General features: G+C 47.3%; 1 protein-coding gene across 3 annotated transcripts in view; it reads right to left on the minus strand.

Moving 5' to 3' along the window:
- Positions 1-475: 475 nt before the first annotated feature.
- The window catches only part of CYFIP1 (cytoplasmic FMR1 interacting protein 1), a 95,108-nt gene continuing 73,743 nt past the window's right edge, over positions 476-21,840 (minus strand). For all 3 annotated transcript variants that reach the window (XM_032638069.1, XM_032638068.1, XM_032638067.1), the window contains 9 exons: positions 19,094-19,181; positions 14,067-14,210; positions 13,718-13,808; positions 11,018-11,148; positions 5,458-5,530; positions 4,826-4,920; positions 3,802-4,040; positions 3,256-3,403; positions 476-1,291 (listed from right to left, as the gene is read on the minus strand). In XM_032638069.1, coding sequence (XP_032493960.1) covers positions 1,127-1,291; positions 3,256-3,403; positions 3,802-4,040; positions 4,826-4,920; positions 5,458-5,530; positions 11,018-11,148; positions 13,718-13,808; positions 14,067-14,210; positions 19,094-19,181 — 1,174 coding nt within the window. In that variant the 3' untranslated portion in view covers positions 476-1,126. The remainder of the gene's footprint in view (positions 1,292-3,255; positions 3,404-3,801; positions 4,041-4,825; positions 4,921-5,457; positions 5,531-11,017; positions 11,149-13,717; positions 13,809-14,066; positions 14,211-19,093; positions 19,182-21,840) is intronic.

A 21,840-nucleotide genomic window follows, 5' to 3' on the forward strand; every position in this document is an offset into this window, starting at 1 on the left:
TTTTTATTTGGTTATTAAGTCTTATAAAACTCAGTAGTGTAAATTATTTAAATTTACTCATTAAACTTAAGTTTTCATCATATTCTATACTTTCATTACAGGGTGAGCACAGCTGCTACCTCTTAATCTGCAGCAGAATGCTGGCCCCAGGGTTATTATTTCACATTACCAAAAGCAACATTTTTAGGTAGCTTTGTAAAGAACAGTTATGTTTTATGGAACTCAAGGTTAAACAGTACAACAGAATAGTTCACAGACTATATCTGGTGCCATGGATGATGCACCTGGACTTTTTGGTATTAACGTTTTTAAAGCCATATGGAAGCTTTACTATCAATCAGTCATGCTCTTGTCCCTTCTCCCAAGGCTGCAGGTAATCTAGACTCCTGGCCTGGTTTGTGCACTTGAGTGAGGAGAGAGAGGTACCTTGCCCAAGCCAGGGCTCATAGGGAGGGTCACAGTAAATGAACACAAACGGGTTTCATTAGTTTTATTTCTGTAACCTTTAAATCATACCTCACAAATTAGATTTTGTCACAACTGGATTTAGCAGAAGCAGAGAAATCAAGTTCACTATTTTCTGAAACACTGACACAAAAAGGGGAAAGAAACAAATGACTTAGAAAAGATTTTCATAAAAAAACTGGAAAAACCCCTAAACAAAACCTAAATAATCATGAAGTTTAATTCTAATTGGTAATGGGTTTTATCACAATTAGCTGGTAATTAAGGTTCTTGCTTAAGTTCACAAGTCTTTCCCTAAATGTTACGGATCCTTTGTTAAAGGATAAATGGATGAACTCAGCAGCACTTCATAACATAGCTAGCTGTTGGAACATTCCATAGAAAAATGGAAAATAATTTTGTAAGGACATGATGGCAACCCTCAGCAGCCAAATCCTCTGACTTCCCAATTACCAAAAGTATATACAATTTTAGTGTAGAAAAATAAGTCAACTTTATAAAATTAAGCTTTTAGATTGAAAACACCCCCTTTAATAGGCACAGAGATACTGAAAAATAGTTCCTAAAAATCTAACTAGTTTATGGAAAGAAAAACATGCCCTTATAGTTCTTAAATGCAGCCAGTACTGGGACTCTTCAAAAACAGGTGATACACATGCCCTCAGCTGCTGGCCAGAGACTGGTGGATAGGTGGCTGAAAGCAGCGAACGTGTTCCACAGGCGTGCTCTCTCCATCGCCCGACTTCAAGTACTTGTCCAAGATAGTGATAATCTCATCATTCAGAATCTGGAACTTGCGAATTCTCTCCACCATCTTCTTCAAAGGCTACATACAACAGTTAAAATTAGGATGTTTTACTAATAAAAGTTACACATTTATTCTTCATGTGTCAAAATGTCAGGATTTTCATATTTTCTCAGAAAAATTATAGCAAACTACTGACACATACCATCTCATTAATATAACTATTGGACCAATGAATATATTTTGCATCATTTCTCTGTTGGTTTCATGCTACTAACTGTAGATTCATTTGTGAAACTTAAAGACCTATTTATTCAACAAACAGGTATTAAGAACCTATAGGACACCTCCTAAAAGCCAGGAATGTAAAGATGAAGATAATATGGACAATGGGGAAAGACCAGTAAACTAGTAATAACACAAGTTTTAAATATTTCCAGTTATTGTGGACAGGATGCTTTGACAGACCTTCATGCTATAATAGAACCGGATTAAAAAAAACACAAGCACTGCTGGTTCTGTCTATGCAGGAAGTAAAGCAAAAGCCAGGACTCCTCAGGGATAGATGCCACCAGCAGCAGTGGGATGAGGAGACAGCCTGGGCAGTAAGCAAGGTGGACTACACCTGGAGACTCTCCATGAAGCCTGGACCTCTCATTAGGCTAAAGTGGTCCCAAGTTGGTAATAATTCTGGGAGATGAACAGTAAATGAAAATCCTAGGGAAAAACCCTATCAAACAAGAGCTGCCAAATAAATAAAATCCAACACACAGGGACTTCCCTGGTGGTCCAGTGGTAAAGAATCTGCCTTCCAAATGCAGGGGACGCTGGTTTGATCCCTGGTCAGGGAACTAAGATCCCACATGCAGCGGGATAACTAAGCCTGCACGCCACAACTACTACAGAGCCTGCGCACCTCAACTAGAGAGTCTGCATGCCTCAAATTACAGAGCCCACGTGCTCTGGGCCCTGCGCGCCACAACTAGAGAGAGAAAACCCGTGTGCCACAACTAGAGAGAAACCTGCGTGCCGCAACGAAGAGCCTGTGTGCCGCAGTGAGATCCCGCGTGCCGCAACTAAGACCTGATGCAGACAAAAAGAAAAAAAAGTCCAACACAGTGGAACATTTCAGAGTTTTAGATATCCCTCGAGGCCTCAGATACTAGAACTAAAAAAGAATATAAGATACATGAAATGTGTAAAGAAATAAAAATTGGAAAAAAATTCCATGAAGAAGATAAAATTATCAGTTACTACCAAGATTTGAAGAAGAAGCAAATCAACATTTTAAATATAAACTAATGACTTTCGAAAGTAAAAGCACAGCAGGTCAGACTGAGCTGAAGTGAGTTAGTTAAATGAAGACAGTACTCTGGGTACAGCCCAGAAAGCCAAGGAAAAGGAAATGGACACCTCAGTTTTCCAACTGTAAGGAACTGAATTGAGCCAACCACCTGAATGAGTCTGGAAGCAGATCCATGACCAGAGGCTCCAGAAGGGAGCACAGCCCTACAGACACACTGAAACTTGTGAAACTGTAAATGGAGGACCCAGCTGAATTGTGCTGTACCCGACTTCTGGCCTTGAAAACTGAGATATTAAGTGGAGACCAGATAAGTCCGTCTGACACATATCTAACTGAAGTCCCAAAATGGAAGAAAAACTAAAATATTTGAAAAGATAATGGCAGAGTATTTTCTGGAATTCAATTACAAAGAATCCATAAAGCACAAAAAGACCTTTAAAAAAGCCCCAAACACACTTTAACTACAGTGAAGGGAGCTACAAGACTTGAAGGGTATGCCAATAATCTGAAACTGCAGATCTTACAAGGCTCTATAATTTGAAGTAGGTCTACATACCTTGAAAACAGAAGGAAAATGGAACCATTAGTATTTCAGTACCAGACTCTTTTACTTACTAATTCTATTAGATTCATTTGGGGAGTGAAAAGAATGCTTCAGTTGTCCTGGCATGAGAAACATTCCCAGAAAAACGACTTACAATAACTAGAAAGTATCTTTTTTTGTGAAACTTCCACATACCACGTTTTTGATAATTTCATCCTTGCCATCATGTTTTTGGACTTTGAGTAGATGGTAGCAAAAATCCAGTACAGCAAAGCGCCGCTGCTGCCCAAGAAGCACAATGATCATACAGCCAGCCCAGTGGAGCCCGTCGCCAAAACACTGCCTGGGGACAAGAAGCAGTAGGTAGGATGAGTGATCAGGTTCCAGCGACCAAACCACCTGTGTGCCCCGCCTGGAATGCTGAGCAGAGGTGTGCCCCTGGTAAACACCTCTTTGGGCTTCCTCTGGCAAACTGTGGCTCCTCCATGAAGAATGAGTTCATGAAGTTGCAGCCTTCCTATCTAGCAAAATGTACACCTGACCTGCACAAGTTTCCATGAGTTCAGAGAACTCCAGAAGCCCAGCCCTGAGGCACTTGCTGGGCCTCAGGCAAGAGCCCCCACTTGAGCATCTTTATAGCAGCTCAGCAATTTGGGGGTCCGTTTCCAGAGGAAGGTGGTCCCCTGTGTTAGCCCGGCGCCAGGTTCTCTCCCCCACCTCGCCCCGAGCACACGTGCTTACTCGACTGTAAACTCGTGTGTTCCCACAGGAATGCAGTAGACAAACTGCATGGCGCTCCACAGTCTGTGAAACTCGACACAGTCATCCACGTGCATGACCCCATTGCTGGGCAGGGGCCCACGCCAGATGGGGTCGTCCAGAAAGGTCCGGATCCGAGTCAGGATGACTTCAAACATGGACAGGCCACAGCAGAGGCGCTCCTTCGTCAGCAAGTCCCCCTCTCTTGCTATTGCAATTTGCTGTAGGAAGGACAAAATGTCACGGGCATGGCAGGAGGCTAGAGTGCTGAAACTAAAGTACTCCAGTTTTGTTTTTGACTCACTGGAAACTATCCCAGCTTGCAGAAGAGGGTTTTTAGAAAGAAGTACCAACAAAATAAATAGGTCAGCTATTACCCGTATGTCTTACCACACTAAACGTATTTCAGAGTTGAGAACGTTCGAGTACAGCTGTTCTTAACGGGGAGTGATTTGTCTCCAGAGGACATCTGGCAATGTGTGGAGACATTTTTGGTTGACACAGCTTGGGGTGGGTCTAGTGGCATCTAGTGGGTAGAGGGATCCTGCTAAATGTCCTACAATTCATAGGACAATCCCCACAACACAGAATTATCTCGTCCAAAATGGCGACAGTGCTGAGGTTGAGAGATTCTGATGTAGCTGGTCTAAGTTCATGGAACTCCTCCCTGCTTTCTGTTCTTAAAAACCTATGAGAAGGCCTTCTTCGTGAAGGGACGGACAACAAAAACAGCGACGTTTTCTGTGTCTGTCTCACGTGCCAGGTGATGTTCTAAGTCCCGTCCACGTGTTAGCTCATTCAGACTTCCCGGCCACCCTGTGACAAGGTCCTGTTACGAGCCCCACTTGAGACACTGGGGCCTGAGCCGCTGAGCGGGCTCGTCCCCCCTCACGACGCTTCAGGGCTGGGTCTCACCCAGAGCCCATGCTCTCAAGCCCCAACCCCGCCAGTGGCCTAATGTGTGGGCCCAGCTCACGGCAGTGACAGCAGCCCCAACATGCATTACCTGAGGGGTTCCCAGTCTTTCGATTAGAGGGACAAGATGCAGTGGGGCATACTTTGATTCTAGTCTTTTCATTTTGGCATCAAGTCTCTCTCCCTCTGCAGTGGAAAAAAATATTTTATACTCTATTCCTTTGTATGAATAACAACTGCACAAGTTTAATTTTGTCAAAACAAACAAAAACCAACCAAATGAAAAATGTTTAACGTTACACATGTAGGTTCTCTTTGAAAATTCTTTCATGGAACTGGCTCATTTGCTATTTTAACTCAGAGAATTGATTTTCTGTTCAATATTCACTTTTAAAAACTTACTGAAAAATCCAAATATAATCAAAAACAGCACAGTACAGTGAACCCTCTGTGCCCATCTGCTGCAACAATCATGAGATGGCACTCTTCTTTCATAGATACCCAACACCTCTGCTTCCGTGCTATTCTGAAGCACATCCAAGGCACAGCATTTCAGCCCTAAATACTTCCGTTATTTGATACTCATTTAACTACATTATGTTACCAATTACCCCAGGTTATGACTGAACAGGCACAAAACTCAAACAAAGCTGGCCTGTAACTAAAGAGAACTCTCTGGCCACACAGACATGCATCCCTGCCCTGGTCAGAGGGCTGGCTCACCTTTCACGTGGACTCTTGGTAAGATGTTCTGGAAAGGGGCTGCGTGCAGCAGGTCACATACTTCTTCTAAAGACTAGAACAAAGAAAAAGAAGGCTGTGTTACGAAGCTTATCTCACAGCAAAAATGGACAAAGAAATCAGGCACTGAAAACAAGGCACATCTTTGGCATTTAGTGTAAATTAAACACTGCAAACAGCACTGCCCAACAGGAGTCTGGGATGATGGGAATGTCCCCTAGCTGTGTTGTTAAGGTAGTTACCAGCCACATGTGGCAATTAAGTACTTGGAATGTGGCTAAGGAACTGAATTTTCATTTTTACTTACTTTTGACTAATTTAAACAGAGACATGAGTAAACCCAGAACTGAACGTGGCCTTCGTATTTACAGTTTTGCAGCCCTCCGTGCAGAGATAGGAAGGAGGTGCTTCCTGTGTAAACAGCGCAGAAGGCAGGAGGAAGGGGCAGCGTCAGCGATTCCCCACAGAGCCGAAAACAAGGTTCTGAGCAGTCGCTCTGAACCTGTTGTTGGATCACCAACTCCTTTAAAGAGGCAATAAAACCCCACGCTGCGCTTCCCTGGTGACGCAGTGGTTGAGTCTGCCGGCCGATGCAGGGGACACGGGTTCGTGCCCTGGTCCGGGAAGCTCCCACATGCCACGGAGTGGCTAGGCCCGTGAGCTATGGCCGCTGAGCCTGCGCGTCCAGAGCCTGTGCTCCACAACGGGAGAGGCCACGACAATGAGAGTACCGCAAAAAAAAAACCAAAACACGCCACGCTACACAAGACCTCCAGAACAATGCAATGCAGGGAGAAAGTTTACTTCCAATGTCACAGGGGTTGCAGAACTCCTAAAAGCCCAGCGTGAACCCAAAGATGGGCAAGAACAGGGCGCCCTTCCCGAGTCCGAGGGCCCGTAAACAAGGGAAAGCTCCTTAGACCACGGTGCGTTCACCGCAGGGCAAAAAGGCGGAAGACGAGAACGGGCTCTCATGCCTCCTGTGCAACACCCATCCTGAAACCTTAATAAAACAAATTGTTAAAGAAATGGTTATCAGAGAGTCAAAACATACTAACTGATGAGAGTTTCCCTTCTGAGGATCTCCCCAAAGATGAAAGCAAGGCTAAGACCAAGAGGAGGAAGAGAAGGCTTTCTGCACCCATCAAGTGAGGGTCCCATCGTCACCTAACGTAAGCCCGGTGCAGCAGCCAATCAGCCACCCCTGCTCCTCCAGAACCCTCCAGAGGGAGGCTGACCTCCACCCCGTCTCCTGTGCCCAAGTCCAGCAACAATACGAGTTCTTCACGCAGCACACACGTGATGGGAGCCCCTCTTGGCCAGAGCACACAGGACCTGGTCCCCAGGCCCCCTGCACTAGGAGAAGGCGTGGTGGCCGAAAGAGGACACGCTTAAAGAAGGAAGGCGTCAGACAGCGACGGCACAGCATGCAAACACAGCATGGGGGCAACGTCCGTGGAGTGCCACGCAGCTAAGAGAGGCTGAGGAACGTCACCACTTACTGATGTGGAGTGATCTCCAAAATATATTTACTGTCAAGTGAAAAAAGCCAAGTGGAGACGGGTGATCAGCCCATCTGCACCAAGAGGGGGTTGGAGGGCACCTGTAAGGTGACTAACTGCAAGAAAGTGGCTGGGCCAATGGATGGGGGATGGGAAACTTTGATGAGGGAAGAGGGCTGCTGGGTGGAACGGCTGGGGCAGAGCCACACAGATGGAGGGCTCTATAGGTGGTAAAAGCAGCTGCCTGCTGGCAACACCACTTTTAGAGGGACCACTTGGCTATCAGTACAGCTTCCAGGTGTCACTGACAATGAACTCAAATTTCTGCACCCAAACCAAGCCAGAGAAAGAGGCAGAATGGCTATAAAATCCAGTATTAAAAACAAACAAGCAGGGCTTCCCTGGTGGCACAGTGGTTGAGAATCCGCCTGCCAATGCAGGGGACACAGGTTCGAGCCCTGGTCCAGGAAGATCCCCCATGCTGCGGAGCAATCAAGTCTGTGCGCCACAACTACTGAGCCTGCGCTCTAGAGCCCACGAGCCACAACTACTGAGCCTGTGCTCTAGAGCCCGTGCACCGCAATGAAGAGTAGCCCCCGCTCCCTGCAACTAGAGAAAGCCCGCGCGCAGCAATGGAGACCCAATGCAGCCAAAAATAAATAAGTAAATTTATTTTTTAAAACCCCAAAAACAAGCAATCTAAAACTATTCTGAAACAAAAAGTTCAGTAAACACACACATACACATATAAGCTAAGAAGAACTATATCACCAAAAATTTCAGGTTGGGCTTAAAGAGCAGAATTTAAAGAACAAAAAAAACCCTTCTTCAGAAAGGTAGACGTATCTATCCAATGCAGAGGTTCAGAGTAGGATCAACATTGTTGGTTACCGAACCAAATCTTGGTGCCAGCTGGGGCCACCAATACCCTGGGGGCCTCACCACAGGCTCAGTGCCCCCTGCAGCTGGGTGACGGTTACCCCACTTTTCTAATGTGACAATTTCAAGAACACATCTACACTTAACATCTCCATTTATATTAATGGGAGTCCACACAAATGCCAAACACAGTTCATTACCACTTTCCTTGGAGACACCAAAACAACCACCAAGGAGAGATCAGTGTCTGGAAACTGGGTTTGATGAGATGGAGTGAGAAAATGCATCTTTCATCTTACAGAGTCCCACCCTGGTACTGGAAAACAGCACCCCTTATTTCCAAAAGGACAAACGCAAGACCACAAAATTCCAGTCTGGGGCAGGGCCTGGGAGCAGAGTTGCCCAACACAAGGTGTGCGGCTTCTTGCCACTGCCATAAGGTGCTCTGACAGGTGAGGGGGGAAGGAGGAAGCAAAGGGTGATGGTGCACAGAGGGCAGGAGGGGGTGGGGACAGAGATTCCTGCAGGTAGAGCCACCGTGTCCAGGGGCCACTCATGGGCCATGGAATCTGCAGTGAAAAGAAAATGGCACTCAACTGAGTTGTAGATGACCTTTTTATCTATTGTTTCAGAAACATCCGTCCACTCATAAGCCAAAGTTTGCTTTAAGATCAACTGACTTAATGTCTTTCCTAGATGCCCAGCACTGTGCTTGTCACTCAAGGGAGCCCAGTACAGGGTGTAAACTTGAGACCCAGGCCCTGGTCTCAGAAGGGAAGAGACACTGGGGATCTGTGTCACCTGGGTGCCGAGGCCCAGCACTCACCTGGCTCCTGAGACCTGGAAGGTCCAGCCACTGCTGAGGTTGGTCCTCCAGAACTGCAGGGGGCCATCCAGAGTGCTGGATGCCTGGGAAGGGCGGGGGTGTGGTGCTTTGAGAGTGCTGGACGCCTCAGAAGGGCTGCACTGGTGTCCAGGTATAGACAATAGGAATTACTGAAGGGTCTGGGCAGGGAAGGATCACATCAGTTCCAGATTTCTCTTTCCCTGAGTTTCTAACGCAGGATCACACTCCTTCCAGAAGCCAACAAATGTCCAAGTGTTCCCTTTATGTGTGTGTTTCAGGACAAGTCACTCATGAAGGGAATTTTCCTATATTAAATCTTTAAGATTCATGATGAGTGATTACTATTTAAAGGAATTTTCCCTAACTTATCTGTTTGTTAAAAATTCACATGGAAATACATGTGAAAGATAAAAGATTCAGTTCTCTCTCAGCTGTTCCTAGAGTGAGGCTGCCCTGGACACCAGCTCTTCAGGGAGCCGCCCGCCGGCCCTGCACCACCATTCCTGCTGCAGGGGAGGTGTGCTGGGCTGAGTCACAGCTAGTGGGACAGTGAGGGGCTGGGAGTTGCCCATCTCTGGCACCACATGGAAAGGGTCTCCAGGGAGCAGAGTAGCAGAGGGGAAGCCAGAAGATGCGGGTCCTGACCGGAGGCTGTACCCTGTACCCAACCTTGGGCTCCCTGACATGAGAGCCAACATATTTTCTTTTTTGTGTACCTGGGTGTAAGAGGGCCAGTCCAGTGGCTCAGCCCCTACAGGCCTGGCAGTCTGACTGCCACGCCCTGCACAGTGTACGGGCACCCCAGCCCCGGTCACTGCAAAACACGACCTCGCCTCTGCCAAGCTGCCAGGGCCCCGGAGACAAGAGACTGCTTTAAGAAGTAACAGAGGAGCTCCCCAGACGGAGCCAGAAATGTAAAACAATTCCCATCCAAATGCCAATATGCTTTTTCAATGCATTTGGCAAGCCAATTCTAATACTTTCAGAGCAGAGCAAAGATCCACAGAGAGGGAGCATGTGCTTGAAGAAGAAAAAGGTTAGGAGCACGTCCTGTCCGGTGTCAAGACTTAAGTTACAGCTACCATGAGTAAGATGTTTTAGAAGCCACAGACAGACACACAGACCGGTGGAATGAGGAAGAAAGCCAAGAAACAGACCAGCACATCCACAAAAAGCTGAAGGATGACAGAGTGACACTGCTGACCAGCAAAGAAAGGAGTCTTCCTTCGGCCACTGGAGGAGGGACAACTGGTTACCCCACAGAGGAAGAAAGAACCTCATCCACATCTCACTACACACAAAAACCAGCTCCAGAAGGATTATAAACTAAAGAGAAGCAACACCCAAAACCTTTAGAAGAAAATATGAAAGAATATTTTTATGACCCCTAGGTAGGAAAGGACTTCTTTGAAGAGATACAGAAAGTGCTAACCATTAGGAAAAAAAAAAAAAAAACAGAGAGAGACTACACTCAAATTAAGAGTATCAGTTTACCAAACATCACCACGGTTAGAGTGGAAAGACAAGCCAAAAACGGGGAGGTATTTGCATTTAAGTGTAACATACAGAAGATACACAAATTGTAGTAAAATGGACAAAAGATACAAACGGAGCATTTAACAGGACGGGAAGAGGCCAGCACCAGGGAAGACAGCCGGCTCTCTAGTCCTGAGGGAAAGGCAGAGTGAGGCCACCAAGAGTCCGTGCTACACTCTCAGAGGCTCTCAGTGCAGAACTGTCAGGTGACATGGTCTACAGTGGACAGAGGGAGAGGCTAAATGACACCACCAGGAGGCAATCAGTGGAGAAAGTGGGGGTCCCATGTGTGCTTTCCTAGTGGTGGTGGGCTCCTGGTGTTTGCTTTATTATGCTGTCCACTGCAGTAGGCATGGGGCACATGCAATTATTTAAATGTAAAAAAAATTTCAGCAAAATTTAAAAATCAGTTCTTCACACGGAGCCACACTTTGAGGGCTCCACAGCCTCAGCTATGGAACTTTCCATCATACACAGTTCCCCTAGGCAGCAGTGCTTTTACCTTACGTGTATATCACATATGTTAATTTAGATGCAACAAATACTATATAATAAAACATTCTTAAATGATGAACTGCATTGCATTTCTGTTTTCCAGTTGTAGGGAACAAATTCAAATTAAAGTCTAAACAGTCATGAGAAAAGATGGGTGCTTTACGATACTTGCTCCCCTTCCGCCACTAAATAACCCCACTGAATCAAGCGTCTAAAGCTCGGCCTGATCTATCACCCGTGGGGAGGGGGCTTGGTGGGATGCGGGGCGGGGCGGGGCACTCACCAGGCTCTGCTCTATGAGCAGGCAGAAGAGGATGGCGTTGCCTACCTCCCGTAGGTTCTGGAAGCACACCGTCTTCAGCTCTGCATACTCAACAATGTCCTTTAACTGGTGGTGGAAGAACTCCAGGATGCCTGTGGTGGCACAGAATGAGTGTGGGGCTGGGGGTGGCTGGAGGGGAGGGAGCCCCACAGGGAGCAGCCTGGGGTTCACGGCCGGGAGCACTGAGCATTCTCCCACTGCCATCGTGCCCACAGGGACATGGCCGCACATCTCCTGACCCCAGCACCTTCCCTGCACTGGTGGTTTGTCCACCACCTGAGTGCTGGGCCTCAGCTCCGATGCCTCTTTCTCTGTCAACCCTGTCCAGGCATGGCTTGTTTTACTGTGCTTCGCAGATACTGATTTTTACAAATTGGAGATCTGTGGCAGCCCTGCATCGAGCAAGTCTATAGGTGCCGTTTTCCCAATAGCGTCTCCTCACTTCATGTCTCTGTGTCACATTTTGGTAATTCTTGAAATATTTGAACTTTTTCATTATTATTGTAGTTGTTACAGTGATCTGGGATCAGTGATCTTTGATGTTACTATTGCAGAAAGATCACAACTTGCTAAAGGCTCAGACGATGGTTAGCATTTTTTAGCAATGAAGTGTTTTTAATTAAGATATGTATGTTTCATAAGGCATGGTGTCATTGCACACTTAATAGACTACAGTACAGCGTAAACATAACTTTATATGCACCAGGAAATTTAAAAAATTCATGTGGCTTGCTCTATGGCAATATTCACTTGATTGCGGTTATCTGGAACCAAACCTGCAATATCTCCAAGGTCTGCCTGTATCTTCAGAGGAGGCATCACGTCGCAATAAATGAGAAAGACCACACTGTCATCTCCAGCAGAGGTAGAAAAGGTATTTGGTAAAATTCAGCATCCCTTCACAGGCACAGAAGGGAATGTACTTAGCCTGATAAAGGACATCTACAAAAACCCTGTAGCTAGCTATTGTCACACTCAGTGGTGAATCTCCACACCTTCTCCCAGAGCTCCAGAGCAAGACACACATTTCACCACTGTCCTGGAGGCCCTGGATGTTGTAATAAGGCAGGAAAAGGCACAAGGCATAGTCTGGAAAGAACTCAATCTATCCATTCAATGCTGATACAGTCAAAAATCCCCAAGCTGACTCCAGAATTTATAGTCTCGCAGAAGACCTAGAACAGCCACAACAACCCTGAGGAGAACAAACTCAGAAACGTAAATGACTTCAAACCCCTCATTTCAAGAGGTCAGGCCCTGAATGCCGTTCAGCACGGACCCCACAGCCTTGCCTGCCTGAGAGGCCATCCTTTCCTCTCTGCGGTCCACCCCAAAACGGGCACGAGAGAGCAGGGATGCTCCCAGCAGCATGGCACTATCCACATGGTGGTGCCAGGCCAGCTGGGCGAGGACGTTCAGAGAGCAGCCCTGAAGTCCACAGCTCTGCCCCAGACCAGCTTTGGATTTGGCCTAAATGGCTTGTATTTGACATTTAAAATATCCACCTTTAAAATCTCCACCTCTAGCCAGGATCTGAGAAACAGTTTTATTATCCCAATGTTACTCATCTGTTTTCTGAGATCCTCCGAAGCCAGGCCAGACCAACCGTTATGTCCCTTCCCAGGGGCCAAATGGGTCATCTCACTGTCTCCTTAAACACCAATAGCCCTGGGCAGTGCCAGCGACATCTGGGGGCTCAGCCACACCAGCCGACTACCCATGAGAACAGTCTCTCATGGGTGACCCACGTGTGGGCCCAAGTCACTTAATAAGATAGTTGTCCAGCTTTTAAGAAAGTAGTAACGGGGCTTCCCTGGTGGCGCAGTGGTTGAGAGTCCGCCTGCCGATGCAGGGGACACGGGTTCATGCCCCGGTCCGGGAAGATCCCACATGCCGTGGAACGGCTGGGCCCGTGAGCCATAGCCGCTGAGCCTGTGCTCCGCAACGGGAGAGGCCAAAACAGTGAGAGGCCCTCGTACCGAAAAAAAAAAAAAAAAAAAGAAAATAGTAACGAATATGAGACAAAAGGCAGTTTTGTTAAGAGATAAGGGTTCCTGTAGTCCAATTTTATCACGAACGATGTTTTCTGAGGTCACGAAGGCTGTTCACATGGAGAGCCCCAAATCCGCTCTGGTCAGGCCATGCAGGTCTGTCTGGCACCCCAAAGGGCACATCTGCCCGAGGGCCCTACGGCCAGCTAGCCAATAAGACAGGCTCTCAATTAGAGCGAGGCTTCCAGGAAGAAAGAAAGATGGGCTGCGCTGTCAGGGGAAGCAGCACCCCTGCATGGGGCTGCCTCTGAGGCCTCTGGGCAATTGGACCTGGCAGTGGAGCTCCCTGCCCCTCCCTGGTCAGCGATCTTCAAGATCCTGGTGTTGTAGGAGAGCCAAGGTGCACAGGGTTCACAGCCCTCACTCCCCACCCAGCATTCCCACCCCAAACGGCAACTCCTATACACCCTCCTGCACACGTGCTCCTGGTTGAAAGGCTGGCTGGTTTTTTCTGCTGGAAACAATCAGGCTCTGGTTGGGCTCCCCACCTCCTCCCACCCGGGGAAGGCAGATCTGATCCTTATCAGTAATTTCCGACTTGATTTCCCTTACTGGGGCTTATGGCTGACACTGTCCCTCCCTGTGCACCCCAGGGAGACGCTGTGCTCACCAGGGGAGCCGTACTCGTGCCGCGGCAGCCGGCAGACCTTGGGCATCACCTCCATCAGCGTCTTCACATACTGTAGGATTGTGCCTTGCAGCTGTGAGAGATGGGCTGTGTCAGCCACCAGCCACACCACCACGCAGGCTGTGGGTGTGACGGGCACTTCTGAAAAGAAGTCTGTTAGTCAAATGCACGGTAACGACCCGGGACTTTGGCTGGAGGGGAAATCTCACGCGTGGAGACTGAGGTGAGAGATGGAATGGAAGGCCCCTCCCCACACAAGAATCGTGTGCAGAATCCTTCCCACCACCACCACCCCCCAGCCCGGGAAGGAAGCCCACCGAGGGAAACATACCAGGCTCTTGACCACCTTCAGCAGCTCTTCCATGACCACTGCGATGCCCTGGTAGCCGAGCAGCCGGCAGATGACCTGGAAGTGTGGAGGCCCCACAAAGTTCCGGTAGCTGCCGTAGATGCTTGAGTAGGCCAGGTTCAAAGCCTGGGGACAGAGAAGGCCAGCGCTTGACGGAAGTTGCCAGGGTTTTCAACGTAGCCCCACGCACAGGTGAAGATGAAGAATCCATACGTAAAGTGCATTAGCACACAGTGCCCTCAGGTGGAGGCATCCAGAGAACCTGTTGGACTGCCCTTTATTGGTATAATCTATGTTTCCAACTTAAAGACATAAAAACCAAGCTTGCTAAAATAGAAGGAAGAATACAAAACCATTTGGTTCTTCAACATTTATTAAACTGCCAGTCCTACAGAAGACATTCTGAGGTTCTGGAATGAGAAATGAATGTATCTCAGGGCCTCACTGCTGCCCCCATGTTACTGCTCCCAGTCTCCTGAGGGAGACACCAAGGATAGACTCTGATGAGGCAGTGGGGTATGCAGGGAGTGGGGGACAGCAGCCCCTGCAGGGGGGGCAGGCGAGAAAGGTAGTCAGGGTGGTTTCTTGTCAGACGGGACCTCCAAGCTTGTCTAAGGACACAGACGTCTGCACACCTATCAGGGAGACTCCCAATGTAAGCATTCAGTGCTACGTGTTTCCCTCTCAGCACTTCTTTAGCTGCACCCCGTAAATTTTGATATATTTGCATTTCATTTAGGTCAATGTCTTTTTAAAAACTTTCCCTTGAGACTTCCCCTTGCCCTAAGGATCATTTGAAATGTGTTAATTTCTGATTTTCTTGTCATCTCTTTGTTACTGATTTCTAGCTTGAGATCACTGTGGTCAGATAACACACTCTATAATATATCAGTTCTTTGAATTTTGTTGATGTTGTTTTATGGCCCAGGGTATGATCTATCTTGGAGAATGCTCCATGGGTACTTGAAAAGAATGTATGTTCTGCTGTTGTTGGATGAAGTGTTCTACACACATCAATAACATCCTATTGGTTGATGGCGTTCATTCTTTTTTGTTGCTGATTTTCTGTGTACTTATTCTTTCGATTACCAAGTGAAAGGAATGTTGACTTCCCCAACTACAACTGTGGAGTTGTTCATTTCTCCTTTCACTTATGTCAGTTTTTGCTTCAAGTATTTTGAAACTCTGTTGTTGGGTGCATAAACATTTAGGATTGCTATATTTTCTTGGTGGCTTGACTTTTTTATCATTATGTAATGTCCCTCCCTCTTTGTCCCTGGTAATATTCTTTGCTCTGAAATCTGCTTTATCCTATACTCAGTCACTCTGCTTTCTTCTGATTGTTTGTGTGATACATCTTTTTCCATCCTTTTACATTTAACCTACATACATCATCGACTTGAAGTGAGTTTCTTATACAGTCATATTTTTTAATCCACTCTGTCAATCCCTCTGCCTTTTTTTTTTTTTTTCTTTACGCGGGCCTCTCACTGTTGTGGCCTCTCCCGTTGCAGAGCACAGGCTCTGGACGCGCAGGCTCAGCGGCCATGGCTCACGGCCCCAGCCGCTCCGCGGCATGTGGGATCTTCCCGGACCGGGGAACGAACCCGTGTCCCCTGCATCGGCAGGCGGACTCTCAACCACTGCGCCACCAGGGAAGCCCCCCTCTGCCTTTTTAACTGTCTTTAGACCACTTACATTTAATACATTTACATGTAATGTAATTATGGTTTTTAAGTTAGTCTCTGTTTTATTCTTCCTGTCTTCCTGTGGGTCATTTAAACATTTTTTAGAATTCTGTTGTGATTTAACTGTGGTATTTTTGAAAGTATCTCTTTGCACAGGCCTTTCAGTGATGTTCCCGGTCTTACATTATACGTTATGTAAGTTATCACAACCTACGGTTATCAACATGTTACTACTTTGAGTGAAATGTACCACTCTCACCTGCTTTTAGGTCCCTATAACCTTCCCCCTTCCCTTTTTATAATTGTCTTAAATATTTCCTCTATGTACACAGAGAACCACATCAGGACAGCAAGGATTCTGAAGAACTGGCAGAAGTCTAGTTGCTCAGCTCTGAATGAATATCCTCAGGAGGCCTGCTTGCAACTCCCGGGAACTCAGCCCTTGAAATGTTGCCTATGTTGCCGATTGATACCGTTGTTCTCTACACTTGGGACACTTAACCATGCTGTACGAGCTTGTCTAGGTTGTTTGTACAAATAGTGATTTATGGCAAGCCCCTCCTTTCCTTCTGGGGATTCTGAGATTGCAGTAACTTGGGCCAGTCATACAGGTGGCTGTGTCTATGCCCCTAGCCCTGGACCCGGGTGTTCCTGTGAGCTTCTCTTTCCTGGGCAGGATCACCCCGTACATCCCATGCGACCCCCATGAGGGACCACTGGAAGCCTGCACCTGCTTCCATAACCACCAGATGCATCTTTCCCCCTTGCTGATCCTGCTTTGTGTCCTTTAGCTGTAATAAACTGCAGCTGTGAATGAATCCTTCTGGAGAATCACCAAATGTGCAGGTGGTCCTGGGACCATCAACACAGAAAGTCTGAGTCCAAACCAATGATCAAATGCAAGATTCACCAAGGTGGAGACACTGCTAAATGCCTGTCTCACATTCATCCCTACAACCCTATCAGACTTGGAAAGACCATATCTTCATTGTGGGCTCAGACACAACCTGCCCCCTGCCATCCCTCCTCAAAGCACCAACTGTGCTTTATTATTATTTTTTAATCCAGAGAAGGAAGGGCTTATTACTTGTAGCAAGAGAACACTTGCTTTCCCAAAGCAGTGTCCCTAAACTGTGCTTTAAATGCTGGGATTCTGGGACTTCACTGGTGGCACAGTGGTTAAGAATCTGCCTGCCCACGGGTTTCATCCCTGGTCCGGGAAGATCCCACATGCTGCGAAGCAATTAAGCCCATGCACCACAACTACTGAGCCTGCACTCTAGAGCCCGCAAGCCACAACTACTGAAGCCCACGTGCCTAGAGCCCATGCTCTGCAACAAGAGAAGCCACCACAATGAGAAGCCCACGCACCACAACAAAGAGTAGCCCCCGCTCACTGTAACTAGAGAAAGCCCGCACGCAGCAACAAAGACCCAACACAGCCCAAAAAAAAAAAGAAATGCTGGGATTCTGGGTGAGGTTTTTGCTTGATAATAAGTTCTAATGCTTGAAAAACATGAAAATCATTAGTGAAATTAAATGGCCTCATGTTACAAGTGGGAAAATTCACTCCCAAAGCCACCCTCACTTGCTTGGGGCCTGGGGCTCAATGACACCTAGTCCCCGGCCCCACCGATGAGTGTCTGCTTCCTGGAGACCTCACTCACCCCAAAGATGGCACATCCCTGGGACAACACAACCGGAGCAACATACCTACTCAGAGGAAGGTGAGGAGGAACTACCTCTGGAGAGGGCAAAATTACAAATCCTACACTATAAAACACATAGACTCAGAGGAGGGGAGCCTCACAGCTCAAGTCAAGAAACACTGCTGACCACGCCTGATGCAGAGACTGGGGCCTCGCCTGGAAACCAGTGGACGAGGGCTCCAGACTCACTAGTCATGTGCCCTGGGTTCTCTAATGCCCTCAGCACTGTGCATCTTCAACTGTGAAGTAGGGACAACCTTACTTATCTTGTAGGAAAGAGAACATCAGTGATGTACTCAAGAGAGTGTTCACTCGGAATGGTGATACTACCAGGAACCAAAAAGGTAACGCCACAAATGGGCACTCATCTAAGTCGATTTTATTACCATAAGACACTAGCCCTCACTCATCACTCCTAACAAAAGAATGGATTGGATTTTTGAATTGGATTCCTGTGTATTCCATACTCTCATAGGTACGAACACCCTAACCTCACAGCAGCACACTGAAGTGCAGCTGACACGTCTGAATGCTCACAAGGAACAGGGTGGCTCAACTCTGACAGCACAGTGTTCCGGCATTCTGCCTTTCTTTGATCCTCAAAAAAGTATCATATGAGATGAAGAGTCAGCATCAGTGTTTCTCACGCAAACTTTTGTTAGACTTCTGTTAGGAGTCCAAATGACCTAACAAAAAAATACTGGTTTAGGTTTTAAGAATAAACATGACATGAACGATTTCTCAAAGAGGGTGAAATCCGTAAGTTTAAGTTCAGTCACAGCTGGTCGCTTTAAAAAGAACAATCTAATCTTTTTTTTTCCGAGATGGGCACCTACTTTGCAGACGCAGATGTACCTGCCTCCTTTTTAGCACAGAATGCTTGTCTTTTGGGGTTTTTTTTTGCGGTATGTGGGCCTCTCACTGTTGTGGCCTCTCCCGTTGAGGAGCACAGGCTCTGGACACGCAGGCTCAGCGGCCATGGCTCACGGGCCCAGCCACTCCGCGGCATGTGGGATCTTCCCGGACCGGGGCACGAACCCGCGTCCCCTGCATCAGCAGGCGGACTCTCAACCACTGCGCCACCAGGGAAGCCCCCGCTTGTCTTTTACTTATTAAATTGTAAGAGTACTTTAAATACTGACAACACTAACCTTTAGCAATGCCCTTGCTGCTGCACATCCAGCCATGTCAGCCGGGAAACCTGCCTCATCTCATGGGATGGTGGGTGTCCTGTGGTTCCTGGATGTCAGCTGTTTTCCGCATGCCCCTTCCCACCTCAGCTCCTCCCTTTAAGGTGTCACAGCTGGACAGGCCACCCTGCCCCTCCATCACAGATGTGGCCCCCACCCACAAGCCTCTTCCACAAACTTTTCTGGCTTGATATTTTTACACCTTTAAATCTTCCAACAGTCTCATAGCTGACACCCACCACATGGCCAGAAGCTGTCCCAGCACTACATTACTTTTCAGAAGGGTGCTAACTGAAGGAAACAATAACATTTTATATGTGGCATGATACATTCAAATTATTGAAACTAGACATTCAAATTAAACTTCAAAATACGCTTCGCTATGAACTTAAAAATCGTAATACAAACACAAAAGAACCTACCTTTGATCCATGCAAATACTGGGGTTGTGCATTTGGCTGTTTATCTCTTTGAAATTCTTGAGAAAATGGTAATACTGTCCGAACAAATCTAAACAAGAAAGATTTAAAAAAAAGAAAGAAAACCAAAAATTTAATGGTAGTTCCTTAAAATTCAGAACTTTTCCATTACTCATCAATTAAATCTTCCTCCCAATTAATCATCACATAGGAAAATTCTGGGAAATCAAAACCCATACTAGGAATGAGCTATAAATACTCTGAAGTATGATAAATGTATCTGAAGTTCAGGAACAGACTGAGGACACCGGAGGCCCTTCTAGCACATAAAAAGAGTCTCCAAACTTGGCACCAGGACTATTTCATTCAGTCTTTTGAAAAGAGATGATGCAGGCACTTGGGCCTTGCTGGGCCTCTGGACACAGCAATGGTGGCAGGGACAGGAGTGGGAAGGCAGATTCGGACAGTGATGCGGTCACTGGGTACAAACTGACAGAAGATGAGTCTGTAAACACACTTGCAGAGCCACGAGACTATGGCTTCATAACAGATTAGGAGCCACTAAAACTCAAATGCTTGGATCTTAAAGCAGAAATGTCAAAATCGACTCACACTTTCAAATCAGAAGCGTTCATTTAAACATATAAAACTTTTTACAAAGAAGCATGATAAAATTCACGGATTTGCTGATTATTAAATTCAAAAAACTTGATTAACACATATTGCACTTTAATAAATAAAAAAGGATGTAACTGTCAAAACACCACTTGTGCATGAAACAAATGTTTGCATCTGAGGAGAGGACAGTGGCCTGTGGAGCTGATCACATTTAAATGGAAACATCACATTGCTGAGTGGCTGGGTTCTGTCATTATCCCTTTTTTTTTTTTTTTTTTTTTGTGGTACACAGGCCTCTCACTGTTGTGGCCTCTCCCATTGCGGAGCACAGGCTCCAGACGCGCAGGCTCAGCGACCATGGCTCACGGGCCCAGCCGCTCTGCGGCATGTGGGATCTTTCCGGACCGGGGCACGAACCCGTGTCCCCTGCATCGGCAGGTGGACTCTCAACCACTGCGCCACCAGGGAAGCCCCAAGGAACCGTTTGTAAAGTCTCAGATTATCTCCCTATATGTTACTTATAAATTTCAAACAGAAAAATGGAAACACACCAGTGGAGAAACTTGGCAGCCACCACCCTAACCAAGGGACGGATGGCTAGTGAGGGGACAACCTTGTGGTACATTGCACTGAGGACACACCCTCCTCAGTTGTCTTCCTGCCAAAAAGGCCCGACTCTGATCCCAACTGCTGGCTTACTTCGAGGGTTATCGCGCTATCACAATTAGTAGCTGTACAGGTTAAATTTAAGTCACAGGCCACCCCATGCGACCTCCCAGAGTCACCAGGCATAAATCATTAATCGGAAATAAGCAACAAAATAAGTAGATACGCCAAGCAACAAACGGAGTTCTGGTTTCCCCGCAAGCAGCGCTCAGAAAACCCTCAGGCATGGAATTAAGATACTGGGTGGCATAATTTTGTCTGTCTTCTCAGGTTTCCACATGCATCGTGGACATACGAAACGCTATTTTAAAATGTCTTTTCCAGATAATGAAGCTCTAAGGGTTCCACTGAAAGACCTGTTAAAAATACAGGAGTAATGGCTTTTGCCAATGCTAGCAAGAGGTGGAGGCCTCCAGCGCTGCTGCTCTGGTGAAGACTGCATCGCGTGCAGCCAGGGCTCCCTCTGAATTGCGCCTCAGGTTTCTGGGCCCAAGGAGACTGAGGTCACTTCACGCTGGCCCCTGTCAGCACACGTGCCCAAGGTCACAGCTCCAATGCATGGGAAACTGGGTTCCCGTGCAATCAATCGCACAGCCCGTTGGAGGCAAAGCCACCTACCAGCGCCACGTGGGCAGCAGGGAGCATGCACTACCAGGCGAGGGCAGCCGTCTGCTTGCTGCCCTTCAGGGTGGACCTCGTGCTGGACGGGCTAAGGGGACCCAGGGCAGAGGCGCCTCTCGTCAGTTTATACACCTGATGCCATAGTGTCTGTCAGGCCATGCAAGTGACACGGCCTGGAGGTGTTCCACTCCTGCTAAGGTTGCTGGGTCACACGGCACCAACTTCCTGACCTGAGTCCTGGCAACCTCGTCTCTGACAAGACTCCTGCTGCCAGTAGGACAGGTAGCCTAGGATGGCGGGTTGTTCCCTAGCATCGGCCCCGATCAGGGAAGGGCACCCACGTGGATACAGCTTGGCAGGCAGGGCCTCGAAATAGACCCCCTTCCCTAACTGCACACTCATGACTCATCATGCCTGGAGCATCTTTCAGAAAACATAGTGATTCAACAGAAAGGTTTACAGCACGTGCTGAGTTTTCATCACCATGTAGATTTCAGCCCCCTCCCACCCCCCTTGCAGTCCTTCCACAGGGCTCCTGTTGTTTTTGAGCCCTCGACCCACCGGGCTGTCACCAAGATGACCAGAACAAGCAGATGCTGTACACACGCAGTGCAGCTGGCACAAAGGGGGCCGGGGGCCCAGGGAGCATCTTCAACTGTTCCTTTTGCACGATCTCTGGGAATCCCTTAAAGGGCAACAAAATGCTAGATAATCAAAAATGCAACCTAAAATAACACAAGAAAATCACAGCTCCTTGTGTTGCCTGATTCTACCACCTCCATAGCCCTGCCCAATGCCCTCCCCCACCGGAACATATTTTCTCAACTTGCCAATAATGGGGTTCA

This window comes from Phocoena sinus, chromosome 7, assembly GCF_008692025.1.
Source record: "Phocoena sinus isolate mPhoSin1 chromosome 7, mPhoSin1.pri, whole genome shotgun sequence".
NCBI classification, from domain to species: domain Eukaryota; kingdom Metazoa; phylum Chordata; class Mammalia; order Artiodactyla; family Phocoenidae; genus Phocoena; species Phocoena sinus.